The 17,257-nt window shown below is 43.0% G+C and overlaps 1 protein-coding gene across 5 annotated transcripts; it reads right to left on the bottom strand.

The window, feature by feature from the left end:
- Positions 1-3,963: 3,963 nt before the first annotated feature.
- On the bottom strand, positions 3,964-16,433 carry LOC101158861 (nucleus accumbens-associated protein 2). Of its 5 annotated transcripts, none has more exons than XM_020706257.2 (9): positions 16,294-16,433; positions 15,501-15,728; positions 10,313-10,959; positions 8,613-8,815; positions 6,850-7,106; positions 6,575-6,766; positions 6,381-6,486; positions 4,922-5,019; positions 3,964-4,840 (listed from the first exon to the last, which is right to left on the bottom strand). In XM_020706257.2, the coding sequence occupies exons 3-9, from the start codon at positions 10,757-10,759 to the stop codon at positions 4,251-4,253; spliced, it is 1,893 nt and encodes a 630-aa protein (XP_020561916.1). In that variant the 5' UTR covers positions 10,760-10,959; positions 15,501-15,728; positions 16,294-16,433; the 3' UTR covers positions 3,964-4,250. The 5 variants fall into 5 exon arrangements, with proteins under 5 accessions (XP_020561916.1, XP_020561915.1, XP_020561921.1 ...); XM_020706256.2 differs by having other exon boundaries at positions 15,501-15,723; XM_020706262.2 differs by having other exon boundaries at positions 6,590-6,766; positions 15,501-15,723; positions 16,294-16,432.
- Between the last annotated feature and the right edge of the window lie 824 nt (positions 16,434-17,257).

Genomic DNA, 17,257 nt, shown 5'->3' with positions numbered 1-17,257 from the left:
CGACCCGGTCCCGGATAAGCGGAGGAAGATGGATGAATTCAATATTTATTAGTTTTATTGATGGTTGAGCATTGTTGCTACTTTTTTACTACACCTGTAGATACTAAAGCCACTTTACACAGATGAGGACCGGAGTGTAAAAACAGTCTGGTATGGTTGCTAAGTGTACAGTTAACCAAAAGTTTGACATAAGCAACATGACAACACTTGCCATTGCTAAAAACAGCTGAACCTCATTCTCAATGGAACTCAAACTTCAAACATCGTTATCTACTAAACAGATGTTGGTTTAAAAAAAATAAAAAGCATTTCGGTTTGGGTTGGGTTTCCACTTTTATGAGGTGTTAAACATTTCAGTTCCTCAAATGGCCACTATAGGTTGGTGTTACGAAGGAGCAAATTTGCATTGATTCGCATGTTTTCTACTTTAAAGCCGATACAAAATGTATTAAGTTGTCCTGATAGTCATATTTTTTTACATTTATTCTTGATGTAAAACTCCTCACACCTTATGCACTTTTCTAACACAGACATGAACATTTTCACACGTTTTCTTTTGATTTTTTTTTTTCGTTTAAGCTCTCCAAGTTCAAACCTACAAAGAAAAATTAGTCAGTAAAAGGTGAGCCGTGTTATAGTGAGGGAACATTACCCTGTATGTTAGTCTATTCCTACTGTATACACATGGACTGTTCTGAGTTCATTGGCGACCAAGTTTTGACATTATTTAGGGGGGAAAGTTATTTTTTCATGTGATTGGCATGTGGGTGGATCCATGGTTATACAGCAAAAGGTTCAATTCACTTTATCCTGCCTAAATGGGCATTTCAACAAATTATGCCTCTATTGAAAAGGTCTGGACTGAATTAATCTTTCTAAAGTTAGATTAGATGATTTTATTTATGTCACGATGGTGAAATTCACTTATCTGTGGCAGCAAAAACAACATTCATAAATAACAGCCAAAAAAGGACATCAAAAGTGACATTCTCATTATAAATAAATACAGCTACAAAAGTGGCGTGTGATCCACTGCAAACATGTGATACAAGCTTTTTTGTTGATGTTTTTTTCGTTTTATATCCAAAAATAAATTAGTAAAAAAGTACACACCAATCAAACAACCGTTTAGGAACAAGAACATTTGAAAAACAACAACTACAACAAAAGTAAATAAATAAATGAATGAATGAAAAACACCTGTGGGTCCGTAGTGTGTCACTGTGTTGTACAGTCTGATGGCTGTGGGGAGGAATGACCTGCGGTAGCGCTCCTTCTTGCACTGTGGGTGCAACAGTCTCGTGCTGAAGGAGCTGGTCAGCGCCTCTACAGTTTGGTGCAGGGGGTGGGAGGGCTTATCCATGATGGATGTTAGCATGGCCAACATCCTCCTGTCCGCCACCTCCTCGATAGACTCAAGTGTGCAGCCCAGGACAGAGCCGGCCTTCCTAACCAGTTTGTTTAGCCTCCTCATGTCTCTGCCTCTACTGCCTCCCGCCCAGCACACAACTCCATAAAGGACCACTGAGGCCACCACAGTGTCGTAAAAAGTCCTCAGCAGCTGTCTGCACACGACGAACGACCTCAGTCTCCTCAGCAGGTGAAGGCGACTCTGGCCCCTCCTGTACAAAGCATCCGTATTATTGGTCCAGTCCAGTCTATTGTGGAGGTGAACACCCAAGTATTTAAATGTGTCCACAAACTCAATGTCTGAACCCTGGATGTTCACCGGTGACTGTGGTGGTGAGGACCTCCTGAAGTCCAGGACCAGCTCCTTTGTCTTGCAGGTGTTTAGCAGCAGGTGGTTATTTTCACACCAGCCTACAAAGTCAGAGATGACCCCCCTGTACTCTTGCTCATCCCCCCCTGATACACAGCCCACAATGGCACTGTCATCTGAGAAAGGCGGCTGGGTAGCTCGGTTGGTAAGGTGGGAAGCTACCACGCAGGAAACCAGGGTTCGATTCCCGGAGGGGAATGAGCAATGGTACTGTGGGCAATTACCATATCAATGGCGAGCAGTTAACGTCACCCAGTGAGGGTCCTTAGGCAAGACCCTTAACGCTAATGCCTCCCGAGCGCGGTTTCGGCTGCAGCTCACCGCTCCCCAAGGGGATGGGTCAAATGCCGAGAAAAGAATTTCCCTTCGTGGGATAAAATACAGTGTATAAAAAAAAATAAAAAAATAAAAAACTTCTGCAGATGACAGTGGTGGGAGTTGTAGGTGAAGTCTGATGTGTACAGGGTGAACAGGAATGGGGAGAGCACAGTCACTTGAGATGCCCCCGTGCTGCAGACCACCACATCAGACACACAGTCACGCAGCCTCACAAACTGTGGCCTGTCTGTGAGGTAGTTGATGGTCCAAGCAGCCAGATGTTGGTCCACAACTGCAACCTCCAGCTTCCTCCTCAGCAGTGATGACTGGATGGTATTGAAAGCACTGAAGAAATAAAAAAAAACATGACTCTCACAGTGCTCCCAGGGGCCTCCAGGTGAGACAGGGCCCGATGCTGCAGGTAGATGATGGCGTCATCCACCCCGATACCTGGTCGATATACAAACTGCAGCGGGTCCAGTGCTGAGCTCACCTGGGTGCGGAGGTGGCTGAGGATGATCCTCTCCATGGCCTTCATCAGGAAGTTAAAGCGACAGGTCTGAAGTGGTTCGGTTTTGTAGGACGAGGTACCTTTGGAACCGGAACCAGGCAGGATGTCCTCCAGAGGACTGGTACCTTCTCCAGTCTATTATTATAATTATTATATTAAAGTCTATTATTGAGATTGTTTAATACATTAATCAATTTTGGATTTGTTTTTGCTTCTTTTTTTTAGCATGATTAGCAAACAGGCCTATTAATTGTTGCTACTGTCTCCATATTACATTTACTTTTGAAAAAAATTATTGTTTCTTCATTTACATATGTTTATGTACTGTTTTAACAGTTTTTTTTTTGCTTGTTCTTCCTGTTTTTTTTTTGCACATTTGTTGTATTCCAGCACACTCTTCAGCATTTTATATCCAATGCCAATAGTCTAAACAGCCTATGAAAAAAGCTTATCTTTTCAAAACTCTCAGCAGCACAATGTGCTTTAGATTAGATTAGATTAGATTAGATTTTATTGTCATTGTTCATTGTACAATGAAATTGAAGCTCCAGTGTTTAAATTTTTTTCAACCACCATTACTCTTCAACTGTTCATTCAATTAGTGCCATTTAAGCAGATTCTGAAGTGGAGAAAAGCAGCCTTACGCTGACCCACAATGCTTAACAATAGGGAAGTGCTCATGTAATCAACGTAAATCAGCTGATTCTGATGCGGAGAAAAGCTGCTTTTCTCTGCATCAGAATCGGCTGATTTGTGTTGTTTGCGAACATGCTTGAAGATTTAGGGTATGTTTGATTTTTAGGTGTTGAGGGTTAAAGTTACAAAGCAATGTTCAAGGGGGAATTTAAATATATTTTTTCCTTTCACGTCTTGCTATTATTTCTTATTGTAGGTTGTAACTCATTTGAGTATTTATCAAGCAAATTAGGATAATTTTGGCTTTCCTTTAGCATTATATGCTTACCTCCCTCACACTTAGAGCAATATAATGATGGAAGAGAACCATGGTAATGTGACAACCTACAGTACCTCTTTATTCCGCCTAACCTAACCATGGTGATAAAAGGGCCAAATCATGCAAAATTAATTTTTTGAGCTTTTAAGTGTATTATAATGTTCACTCCCCACAAAAAACAACTCCAAAGTGGTATTTTGATCTGTTCACGTATTTCTGAGCATTCTTCTAAAAACCTCCCCTCTGAGCACCAGCCCCTCTCAATCCACAAAAACGAGTGAGTTATTGTATTCATACGTATGAAAGTTAGGAACAGCCCCTTCCAGGAAGAGTCTGGCCTGCCAGCTCCGCCCCCAGACTAACACACACACACACACACAAAATATAAATTAAGTCGTGTACGTTTTTTGCCAGACTTTATTTGTTTTGGATCAAACACAGAAAATGTCAACCTGATTATCAAGAAGCTTTATAATGCTTTTTTCAGATCTTTGCCATTATCTTCTGTTTTGGTGTATGGGCCTGTGTACTGGACTGCAGAGGCTGTTCACATGCAGTAGAGCCGGAGACAGGAGCGTAGAGGTAGACAGGCGGACAGGTAGTGAGGCGGTGGGGACAGACGGGTGTAGGGAAGGGGGCAGGTAGCTGTTGTTTTAACGTACAGGTAGGCAGATGCATTTGAAAGCTTACTGGCTTTCTTCCAGAGGCTCCTCCCTCCTCTCATCTGTGTCAGCCAATCCTCTTTGAGGAGGGGCTGGCTCTGCAGGCTGAGGGGAAGGGTGTGAGGAGGAAGATGAAGAAGAGGAAGAGGAGGAGAGGGGGAGGTCTGTGGTCTGTCCGTTCCTCTCCTCCCCATGTGCCTCCCCGGTTAGCCTTTCCTCCACCTGTCCCCCACCTCCCCCTCCTCCTCCACGAGACCCCGCAAATTGCAGGTGAGGCAGGAGGCTTGACGGGGCCTCCTTATCGCCTGCAGCCTCTCGCTCTCGCCGATCTCCAAAAAGTGGAGCATCCAAGCCGAGGTAGGAGGCACCAAGCTGCCGCAGGTCCAGATCGAAGGGGCTTCCGCTGGGCTGTGGCCCCACCTCTCCTGCTGCACCTCCGCCCCTTTTGCTCTTGCGAGGATGGACATTGGCAGGAGTGTGAAGGCCATCAGGAAGAAGGGACTGAATCTTTGGGAGCCAGCGTTTGCGCACCCTTCGGGCATTGGTGCACATGTCGGCAGCAATAACATTCATCTCGCTCTCCTTGAAGTTTGGAGCAAAGTTTTGACAGTACACTGAGGAACAGGAGAATGAGAATGTCATGTCATGGCTGAAGAGATTAAAAACTGAGCTTTTACCAAAACAATCCGACTTACATTTAACTGTGTTTAGCACACGGTTGTCCAGGGGCTTTCGGCTTGGATCATTGGTGGATGACCGGATCCCTGTCCCACAGCTGTTGGCTAAAGTGTTTCTAAAGAGCCCACAACAATCTAATCAACATTTATCACAAGTAAGACACATAGTTGGAGCTCCAGGGCAGTAGAAAAATCCCCTGTAATTAATTGTTCTATTAACCCTTGTGCTATCCTATGACCCCACCCTTACATTTACGTGTTCTCCCTACCATGACAAAGGTGGATAAAGGTGGACAGGATTTCATGTAATCCATGGACACCAGTGAAGATCACAAATCATTGAAGAGAAAAGGTTCAAAGCACTGTCTAGTGGGTCCAGATGACCCAACTCCCAATGTGTGAAGTATAGCACCCAAAAGTTCCCAAAGTGCCTAGTTTAGCACAAGAGTTAAATAGTGGGAATAAACATGCACTTACCTTATAAAATGTTAGGTTACATGCATGGCTATGCTATTATTTCTATGCTGATGATGCACAACTACTTTCTCTAGATGGGTTCATATCCTTTGCACAAACTTAAAGCCTTAGTCACAACTGGCCTTATGGGTGGATACCAGCAGTCTGCGGCCAAAAAACAGGCAAACCTGCTCAGGGCACACAAGTAGCCTGCACAAAATATCAAGGTTGCTCAGTGAACCTGTAGAGCAAAACCTTTTTTTTTTACAAACATGGGCGACAGGTCATCGTGAACTCTTATAGAACATGCAAGAATAAATGAGGGTAAAAGGTGAGATGCAGGTGTGTCGCATGGATTTTCCCTTTTTTTCTAACCCCCCAAATCCTGCAGACTGTGCACGGAGCTTATTAGTGCTGTTCGCATGATAAGTGTCGCACAGCCTGGCTGTTGGAAATTAGGAAATTACACTACGGCACCTACCTCCTGTTCACAGTACACTTCATTATTGTGCATGCGGCGTTCCTGCGGGGTCAGTAAGGGGCCAGTACTCACACCTCACCCGTACATCATAAGTGCATCCAACTTCCAATAGTCTTACAAATGTTTCACAATGCACTAACCACTTGCACGACAATGGTACGTTCTATTTTAATGAAGTCTTTAGAGGTGACCGTATGAGCCTCAAAGGAGCCGCAACTGCAAGACACACCTGTGGTCCACTTAAGATGCAGCCCCACCTGTCTATATTCCTCCACAGCTCGGAAAACCCATAAACCCGCAGCACTCGTAAGGATCGACCTCCGGTATCTGTGCATGTGACTCAGACTTAAGCTCTTTGTTGATGAGAGAACACCAGCTTAAAAAAAGGTAATCTAAGGCTCACATTGTTCTTACTGTTTGGTTAGCTGTGGCAATAGTGGTGGCATAATTAATCCCTAACAAAATATTGTCATTCGCACACTTCCTATTTCAGTGATAAATTTAAACTACCACATCCAACTGAGGGGTGTTCAAACTCACCTGTCAAAGAAGGTGGCTAGCAGCCTCCTGAGCAGCACTTTGTGTTTCACTCCAGCACACAGGTGACAGTTCATTAACTGACCACGTGTCATAAACACGCCTGAACCTAAAAAACACAAGGACACGCCAATATTTTTAGATGTATTGCCTCTGACGACAGGCCTCCCGTCTTCTCCCACTCATGATCCCATTACCATGACACAAAATACCTGCCACCAGCTCCACCTTTTCTCCAGGGTCTCCTTCTGTGTAGAGCGACGGATGACAGCGATACCCAATCTGACTGATCAGACTAGCTGGCAAGGCCATGTTGTCCCGGCCAACCAGCACGCAGGGCCGGCGGTCGTTAGCCAGTGGCAGGGGCAGCACTTCCAGCTTCTCTGGGACTAAAGAACAAAAAGAGAACACTAGGTAGCAAACGTAATGTGTTTGGGTAAATGAAACATTACATGGAAAGCTGAAGACGGACTGTAGGGGTTTCCAGGATGACTATATATGTGCTGATAGAGCCCCGGGTGGATAGTACTGCCATAGTAATCTTCTTCCAGGTCTTCCTCAGTTGGTGGATGAGAAGGAGGCGAGTCTGTTGGGATACTGGACCCTGCGGGGCTTGCTCGCCCCCCGCCTGCCAGCAGGTAGGACTGCAGCCCTGGAATCAAGCCACCAGTGCTCAGGTAGCACAGAGCACTGTTCCTCGTTGACTGCAGGTCGCCAACGACATCTGCTCTGTATATGGGGTAACCAGGAGGTGTATCATGGAAGACAGAAGAATGCACAGGTTAATTTAAGGATTTAGTTTCTATGACATTAGTGGACATTTGAAATGGGCAGATAAATTGATCTACTTTCGTGTGATTTGGTTAACTTGTCGCTCTCAAGACTAAACCAAAGCAGATAAAACCTTTTGGAAGAATCTCACGGTTTCAACAGTTGCTTGTTGGAGGCAGTTTTGCACAAAAATCTCTGAACAGAAGAAAAATGTAATAAACCAGCAAGCCATGTTATTTATCTTCCCATGGTAATATTACCCTTTTAAAGCTACATTCCCACCGCCTTTCGCAACGCACTTTTAAGTGACCACTCCCAATGAAAAGTCTATGTAAACGCGCTAATTGTGAGCTTTGGGTACCAGTATTCTAAAATCTTGCGTTCATGCACATTTTCACGCACATTTTCAGGCTTGTCATACAAAATGTGCGGCCATTGAACACACGTTAAAAGTTAAACCAGGTTGATCTTTGCCCAATCAGGGACTTGGATTTGTTAGTGACGTCTGGATGGCGTCCCTTTAATTCACGTAAGTGCCAACAATTTGAAGATTGATCGTGGAAGAGAAGTTATTGGGTTTGTGCCTGACCAGAATTCTTTGATTTCAAGTCTTTCATATTAAAAGAAAGCTGTAAAAGAAAAAGCCTGGAGCAAGATTCACTAGATTTGCACAGCTTCAACATCTCGCACCAAGCCTCTTCCAAATTTAGGTGGCGGACATGGGCTAGTAAACAAAAGAAAAAGAAGATGATGCCCCTTCTCACTAGTCCAGTGTGAACATGGGCTAAACGCACAAACAGAAAAGCACGTTAAGCACATTCAAGATGCCCAGTGTGAACATAGCAACACCAGAGATGTTGTCGGGGACCCCTACATGAAACACACTCTTTGACAAACCCTAGCTCTTCAATCTTTTACCCAATGAATGTAACTCCAGCTGATTCTGACGACGCTTTGAGCCACTTATTTCTGCGTCAGAACCTGATGGAATCACGTTTATCTCGTTAAGGATTGCAGAGTTACGTTAGTTCACAGAATGTCAACATTGGAGCTAAAGCTCCGGTGTTAAAGGGTTACTAGGCACCTGTATCTTCTCACAACTCTACATGAAGCCATGAGATGGTCAAGCTATTTCATAATTCACACTTCTTTATTTGTTTGGGTTTGCTGTCACACACAGCTACAGCATGTCCAGTGGGGCCTTCTCTTACTTCTCTTACTAAAGGGTTTTTAACAATTTTAAAATAAAAATTTGAGATGCTTTAAGTATCCTCTTAATCCCTATGTATACGTGTTAAAACTAAAGTGCATGTAATCAGAAACGTGCAAGTAATGCTCTCTTGATTCCTGCTTTTTACACATTTTTATAAATTGTTTTATCCAGTAAAATGGTGCAATACATCATGAGGTTAATGTCTGATCATCCCGTGTATGAAGTGGATTTGAAGTTGTTCCTATGCACACCTGGCTTCGCCTCCATTCTCCTCTGCAGGAGGAGTGTCGGCTCTCTCCTGCTTGATCCTGCTGACAGCCAGCAGCAGCTCCTCTGGGCTCAGGGATGGCTGGTTCAGACTAACCTCCTGCAACAGGGGGGTTACCTGCTGCTGCTGCTGCTGCTGCTGAACCGTCGGGGCGTCAAAACCTCCAAGCTCCTCTGCTGAGGTTGTCTAGATAAATTCAAAGGAAAAAACAAAACAAGCAAAACACAGTATAGTTGAAAAAAACGTCAGCCGAACAAGTGATTTTATAGATTCTCTTCTGTAAATAAAGAGTGAGGCAGTTTTGTTTATGCCACGCCTTTGCTAAATAAATTATACCTTGTAAACAAATGTTACTGCTACTGCTACTAAAGTTAATCAAATTAACCATGACCATTGTTCAAGTCCTAAAGTTATTTGTAGGACAGACTCTTGGTTCTTGACATTTAAAATAACTAAATGGAATAGTTTTACATTTTGTCTGTAACAAACGTGAGAAATCTGTGTTAAATAACGTTTTTTTTTAAACCAGGAGGTTTAAAAAAAATCCAAAAATACAGTAGTTTTTCTGCAGTTCTCTTAGTTTCTGACAGATCACAGTAAAGTACTCAGTAACCTTAGTATGTATTTTCTGAAGATAAATGTCAGCTAATATATCCTTAGGTTGTATTTGACAACCTTGGTTGCAATAAATCAAAGTTTTAATTTTATTTTAGCATTTTACTAGACTACGGTCACAGATTATTTGAAGACACTGACACTCATTGTAGCACAAATTCAAAACATGTAATCTTGAGCCCTCCTCAATAGGAAAAGACATTTAAACATGAAATTTTAAGCTAAAAGGATAATTCTTCAGTTTATTTCACATTATTATCCTGTTTATTTTTACTTTGTTGCTTTCTATATAGCGTTATCTTCCCTCATTCCTGGAAAAAAATTGAAACAACTGAAGTCAAAAGGGAAAAAAGCAGGGAGGGGCTTCTTTTTCTTTTTCTACTGTTTTCTAGCACATGTCCACCACCTACAGTTGGAAGAGGCTTGGTGCAAAATGTCAAAGTGGTACAAATTAGGTAAAAATTGCCCCATGCTTTTCTTTCACAGCTCTATTCTTCACAGCTCTATATATGAAAGACTAATAAATTCAGCCGGGCACAAACTGCAATTTTAAATTTTCCTCCATTATCAATTTTCAAACTATTGACACTTCCGTTGACATAAATGTGTGTAGCTCCACATGAACGTGAGAGTTTTGAATGGAAAAGCCCAAAATGCACATTCACTCGTTTTTACTTTTCATTGAGAGTGGTCGCTTGAACGCACGTTACTGAAGACGGTGTGAACGTAGCTTTAGACCTCTTGGTTCCATGAACCTGCAGTAAAATTTACAAACACTAAGTGCCAGTAATAGCTCTTTCTGTATAGATAGAAGTAATGCAGTGTTATGCCAAGATCGGCATGCTAACAATTAATAGAAAACATTGATTAGGTGTTGTTTGGGTCCAACATTTGCACTGACATAAATGTGGAAAGGTGGCTACATTGAAGTACCAGAAGGTCAGTCTACTGTCCCCTTGCTGACTGTACTGTAGCATTTGATCAAACACACCATCACTACCTGATTACTTAAATTCCTCAGGGTGTCAAACTTATCTTGAGTACATGGACCGCCTGTAGCTCTAATACCTGAGAATCGCAGCAAAGTGGGGAAGATGAAGCCTTCATCATCATCAGCTCCATGCCTCGTTCCACAATGTTCTGGATCTGCAGGTAGCCGGCGGTGTACATGAGCACCAGCTGCTCACTGGCAGCCATGCTGAGGCGGCCCGTGTAACAGAACGAGAGAATCTGCTGGAAACATGTTGGCGTCACTGAAGACGGCAGCTCGAAAACGGCCTGGGAGGTGGAAGGTAAAGGAGATGACAAAGAAGAGGAGGGTTCGGCCGCAGAGCTGAACAGATCTCTGAAGTAGAGCGAGGAGGCAGCCAACACCGCCCGGTGCGCCTTGAAGGCCCGACCTTGCACCAGAATGGAAACATCGCAGTAGTGGCCCAGCAGGCGCTGTTCATTCAAGCTGCCCAGCACGCTGCTCCCGAAGTCTGGGATCTCCACCTGAAGCAGTCCCTCCGACATAGTGAATCACTCCACGACGAGATGGGACAGGAAGTGACTGACAGTATGAGGTGGTGAGGTGTTTAGGTGTCAGGGATACTGAGGAGATTTCCACCAAAATGTTTCAGATCCATGAGGTCACGCAGGTTTGTGTCTGATCAAGGTCAGAGGAAGAAGCGGTGGATCAAAATGGAGGAAGCCATCAGAGAGAAGCAGAAAAGCTGGAATAAAAAACAAGGGGTGGAGTTGTAGTACAGGTTCAGATGTTTTTAACTTCTCATCCAGCAGCAGAACAATGAAAATTCTCCATCGGAATCTGTCTCTAAAATTAACTTGCTCTATTTGAAAGCCAACTTGAATAATGTTGTGACATTTTTTACAGATTTGAAAAGAAAAGTGTCAGTGGAAGGCAATACACAATCTTAGTGCAAGAATATATTCTTACATAATACATGTCAATTGTTTAACTAAAAGAAAAAAAAAAGTCATCACACCTTAAATGCAATTGAAAGAATGTGGACACGAAAATCATTTTTTTCCATGTGTCCAAACAGCCCAACACCTCTCTTTCCCAAACACCTTCCTCCAGCTTTTCATATTTTTCCCTGACATCCCTCCTGTATGTCCTCGGGGGAGGATGAGTCAAAAAGCCTTCCACTCTACCAAAAGCCTTCCACTGGAAGGCTTTTGGTAGAGTTTACACCCTAAAACTGGGGGGGTTGTGGGTTCAAATCAGGGTAGGGTCATACCAAAGACACTAAAAATGGTACCCAAAGCCTCTGCTTGACACTCAGCATTAGGCATTGGATTGGGGGGATAAACCACCAAATGGTTCCTGAGTATGGCTTGACTGCCGCTCACTGCTTCTCGAGGGAATGGGTCTGTTGTGGAGAAACCTATATATGACAACTGATGGGACTTTAACCCATGGAGTCATTCTAACCAGATAACTTGATGCAGAAATGAACAACTCCAGGTTTCTCTTGATTTCTTTTCTGCCACTCCTGCTCTTGAAAATTCAGACTTCTTGGACATATCTCACCCAGGGAATCACCAGAAGGTAAGGGCAAGAATATCTGGCAAACATGCAGGACTGTGGGGACTGGAATTACGCATAATTTCGTATTTCCAACCATATCTGCTGTAGTTCAGAACGTGTAGCTGCCATGGACCAAGACAGACTGCTTTACTTACTGCTCGTCGGCTGGAACATCATCTACAGTCCACTGGATTCTGGTACAGTTGCAGTCTACAATTGTCCTTCCCAGTCTCCTTGTTTATTTCAGCCCATGATAGTTAGTCTCCACCAAAAAGCATCTAAGGCAGTCTGAAAAATATCCACTAGAGACTGCGTTGGTCCAGTCCATTATGCTGCAAATCCACAAGATCCGCTGCAGATTGATGCTGAAGTCTGACAGAGTCTCTGGCTGCAGTTTCAAACAGCCCATAAAATATACTTTTTCTACAGTATTGGACAGAAAGCTGCATGTTACTTAACTGTAATCCTTTAGAATCGTAACAAACAGCCTTTTAAACACTACAGTCTACATTCTCAAGTCTGCAACATCCAACAACATTTTACAACATTTTACAACACTCTTTTGGAGGTTCCCATTGACTGTATTTGAGAACTGGACTGAGTTCCCCCTGGCGTTCCAAACAGGAAGTACCTGCTGATTCCAAGAACCCAAAATCCCCTAGAGAAAGAAACTTCTATTACTCAGTCAGTCGGTCGATTCGTCAGAATAACCATTCTTTCTCCGATACCTTTTTAAAAAAAAACATGTTTTTGATAATCCTCTTTTCATACAATTCTTTAGTGCAATTTAATCAAGTTATAAACTGACCAATTAGTTACCTCGGAAGAAGTATGTGGGGCCCACTGGCTCCCACCTTGAACGTTTGAAATGTTTGATTGAAAGATTCTCCCAAGACTACTTTCAGTGGAAGAGGTGTGGATTTCAAACAAGCTCACTCCTGATTGGCAACAGTAGTTGCCATAGAAATATTCACTCAGACCAACCCGAACCAACCACTGCTTACTGTCGTCATCTGGCTTCAAATGGCGGCGACTTTATCACGGAAAGATAGAAACTGAATTAACTTCATTTCATTGGAGCTGGAAGTAGGCATTTCTATAGGTGACGTCACACTCGCTCAGTCCAGTTCTTTTATACAGTCAAGGGAGGTTCCCTTAATCTTTTTTACCTTTCAAGATAATCTGTCTCAGTCTACAAAGTCCCAAAAGTTTGATGAGGTCCACCATTATTGCTGTTTGTTGCAATATCCATAGGTCAGAACAGCCAGGAGTAGACAAATAACAAACTTGCCGCTTTACTGGAACCACCACATGTGGTCTGTGAAGATACTGTTCAGGTTCCAACTACATCGTTTCCTCATTTGTTGTGGGGAGTCACATTCTAAAAATAACCAGCAATAGGTGAAATCTGCAAAGTAGGGTTATAGATGTTTTAACGCTGTAAAACTCCTCACTACAGACTTCATTCACTTTTCTCAGACAGTCATGAACATTTTCTCATTCTCTTACAGTGTTTAAACTCTCAAAGTTCAAACTTTCATAGAAAAATAAGTCCACTGTTATAGAATGATATTGATCGTGATGAAAGCTTTATGCAACTCTGACACAGCACAGTAATTGATTGACAAGGGCAACAGCCAATCAGGATGCAGAGCACAAAGCCCTGTAAAAAAAGAGAAAAGGAAAATTGCCCTAAAAAAATCCACAAAATGTAACTGTCACTATCTAATATTTGGTAAAATGTTAGATAATGACAGTTAAATAGTGCAGAATTGATGTTTTTATGGAATTTCTTCATAACAACTGGGGAGTTTGCACTTTTGCATTGGCATTCCTGGGTCAAGCAGGTGATGTCAGTCTCCTACATCCACTATATTTGCAAATACTTCCTTGTTTATGGCTAATTGTTTAATTGCAAGATGGACCATTGCATAGTGATAATTTTAACTTTTCATTAGCTCCGTTTCTGTCTGGTCGTCTAATGACCGAAGGGTTGGCGGTTCGATCCCTGCTCCCACCAGCCAAAATGTCGTTGTGTCTTTGGGCAAGACACTTCACCCTCCTTGCCTCCAGTGTGGCTCCACTGGTGTGTGAATGTGCATGAATGCTCCCGGTGATGGTCAGAGCGGCCGTAGGCGCGCAATGGCAGCCACGCCTCTGTCAGCCTGCCCCAGGGCAGCTGTGGCTACAACCATAGCTTACCGTCACCAAGTGTGAATGAGGAGTGAATGAATAATGGACACAATGTAAGCGCTTTGAGTGTCTTGAAAAGTGCAGATAAATCCAATCCATTATTATTATTATTAAAACTTTAAAATTCCAGAAATGTAAAAAAACCCCCACAAATTCACAATTACACCGTTTCCACTAAATCATATTTATGCGGATAAACACAAACCAACTCATGTGATTTACAGCAGTTACATTCAAATTTTTGCCACAGCACTATCGCCCATCATCATCTATCAAATGAGACGTCGGCGTCTTATTCAGGGCATGCAGCGGCGAGCTCCTTACTCATGGGAGCGTTTACAGATGAAGCCATTTTGGGAAATGGTGGTCGGTGATTTTACAAAGCAGCTGTAGAACCAACAATTCTGCATGACACGCTCAACTTTTGACGAGCTGTGTGGCTCATTTAATTCGAAAAAAGTTTTTCATTACAGTTCTGCAAAATATGTCAAATTTGGAAACCCCTCCAAATCCACCTTCTCCAAGCGCCAAAACCTTTTTTTGATAAAAGTGAGCATTTTTCGAAATTGTGTTTCCATTCAGCGAGTTTGTTATCGCAAATCCAATTTGTATAATTTCATAGTCAATGGAAACGCAGCTATTGATGCAAGTTAAATTCACGACGTTAAAAAAGACACAGGCTGCCAGCAAGAGTGGCTTACCTGACGTTTGAAAACAAAGTCCAAGTCAATCTTTTGTATGTGTACTCCACCTGATAGAAGCAAATATCACCAAAGTCCTGCCGTGGAGAGACCTGAATTTCAATTTAATTCAAGGTTTCTCTGAAGAAACAAGTAACTGCAATACTCTGCTGGTGCTATGAACCAAATTTCAAACTTACAATTATTCATTTTAGATTTTTATGAGGTGTTGAAAGTATTTATTAAACAAAAACTTTGAAAAAGAACTATCCGGCTCCTGCTGTTTGTCAGCTGACATCTTGGACATGGACTCATTTTTCCCTCCAAGTTAGCCCACATGTCACGTGACTAAAAAGTATCACTGCCCACAGCCTCCATGGTTAAGTGTGTGGTCCAAAACAGTCTTCCGGATACCAGTCTAGTCTGAAACAGTCTACTGCAGACCTCCAAGCAGAATCCAGCTCTGAGCAGTCTTCTAGAACACACTACAGTCTGGTGCAGTCATTCAGGTCCCTATGATCTACTGCTTTCAGGTACAGTCATCCTCCACCCTCCACAGTCCAGCACTGTCCTTCGCAGCCCATTACAGTCAAAAACAGCACAGCGCAGCCCATTACAGCTCTGACACTGACTAGTTTGGTCCAAGGAAGTCCAGTTCAGGTAAGTTTAGGTCACGGTTGTTGTTGTGTACATTAAAGCTGCAGACAGACAGGCGGACGGATGGCCAGAAGACAACAGTGTAAACACAGAGAAAGACTGCTTTACAGAGACTTGACAGTTCTAGAGACACACAGCAGAGATACAGTTAAATAAAGATGGATGTCACACAGACAGAAGGACAGCTCCTCACCTCCTCCTGCTCCTCTTTCTCCTCTGCTTCTCCTCCATGCAGCAGGCAGGACAGCGTGCTGGGAGAGGTTTTCTTCTTCTCCTCTGCTCAGTCGTATCGTCTGATGTGTCACAGAAGGGAGGGGGGGTGTGTGTGGGGAGGCAGCGATACAGCAGACAGCCAAGGAGGAAGAGGAGGAGGAGGAGGAGTCATCTGAGGACAAGCAGGGAGCTAATGCGGCTAACTGCCCTGCAGAGGATGGGAGACAGTATCATCAGAGCTCGTCGCCGCAGAGACAAACACACAGCAGGGCTAACAGTCACACAAAAGCATGCAGAAACACCAAGCACACACGCAGCCGCTACATGTCAGTGTGGACTCACACATGCTTCATTGTGTGTGAGTCTCTGAGGGTGTGTGCGTTTGTGTGTCTGTGTGGCATGACTTGGCCAAATGCATAGCGCTGCATTGCAGTGCTGAGGCTGAGTTGGCATGCTGAGTACATAACGTGCATACTGCGACTGAGTGCCAGTTTCGCAAACACACACACACACAATGCAGCCTCAGCTCTCATTATGAGTTCACTCTTTTCTTACATGAGACACAGTTGCTGCAGAGAGACTGACTAAAGACGGCCAAGTTGTGTGTCTGTTTTTAAACTTACCATTGCATCATTAAGGAGGCAGACAGACCAGTCGGTGTGTGGTGGGTGGATGAGTGAAAAGGTCAAATATATGTTTGTGAATTTAAGCTTTTAAATGAATAAACACAAAGATCAAGACAATCTTGTCCTGAAAATATGTTTGCAATTCACCTCAGATGAAAACTCTTTGTGATTTTAAATGATGCTGTGACCTTCTCTGAAGGTCTGTTCGGAGGTTAGGGGCAGCCACAAGAACCTTACAACTAGAGCTGGTACTAAAAAAAAAGTAATTCAGAGAACTAGTGAGACAACACAAAACCACATTTGAAATGAGCATACGGGACTTGAGCTTACATCACCAGGTGGCGCCCGTCAGACGTGCCTGATGGGTAACACTTGTCAGCTTTGGCTATGCTGCACAAGTCCTGGTTGGCCACTTTTGACTGATCGGATAGGGCAACGTCAAGCTGGAGTTCAGCAAAACTAAGTTACAGTATTGTTTAGACAGAGAGAGGGCTCAAAGTGGGCATTCCTGTGTTCTCCATCTGTCAGCACGTATTCAATTTAAATTCAATTCAACTTTATTTATATAGCCCAATATTACAACAATAGTCGTGGTGGTTGAACCTCAAACCACCACATAGGTGTTGGTATTTGTTTATTTTTCTTTAAATTAAAACATTTATTTTTTACTTTGTTTAATTAAAATAAATTAACAATGGGTGCACACATTTGATTAATTTGTTTTAAGTGAGTAAAATAGTTTATTAACTTTTGTTTGTTTCCTGAGTTTCCATCTCAGGTGAGCCCATCCATAGTAATTAGCAGAGGATATTGGGAAAATCTACTGGGGAACTGCAGGGATTACCAACTCTCCTCATGGACTTTATTTGTGCTAATTTAAAGGAAATTATTCAGTTCACCGTTTGTTGAAGCCTACCTTTATATTGTATCAATTTTGTTTTTCTGTTTTCCTGTTTTGCAATCATAGATTAATTAGTTGGAATGTTTGATTAGTTTGTTTTCCCCTCCCTCATGTCTCCAGTATGGTTTGTCCCTGTCTTAAACCCTTGTGCTATCTTAGATGACCCCACCCTTACATTGATGTGTTCTCCCTACCATGACAAAGGTGGAT

This window comes from Oryzias latipes, chromosome 9, assembly GCF_002234675.1.
Source record: "Oryzias latipes chromosome 9, ASM223467v1".
Taxonomy (NCBI): Eukaryota; Metazoa; Chordata; class Actinopteri; order Beloniformes; family Adrianichthyidae; genus Oryzias; species Oryzias latipes.
Note: the sequence above shows the minus strand (reverse complement) of the source record. Positions and strands in the feature narration are given on the sequence as shown.

Excerpts from the sequence above, each read along its gene's own strand:
- LOC101158861 (XM_020706257.2), bottom strand. The coding sequence starts at position 10,759 with ATGTCGGAGGGACTGCTTCAGGTGGAGATCCCAGACTTCGGGAGCAGC. Across the intron at positions 6,767-6,849 it reads TCATCCTGGAAACCCCTACA|TCCCAGAGAAGCTGGAAGTG; the intron begins GTCCGTCTTCAG and ends TTTGTTCTTTAG. Across the intron at positions 5,020-6,380 it reads CTAGCCACCTTCTTTGACAG|AAACACTTTAGCCAACAGCT; the intron begins GTGAGTTTGAAC and ends TGGGCTCTTTAG.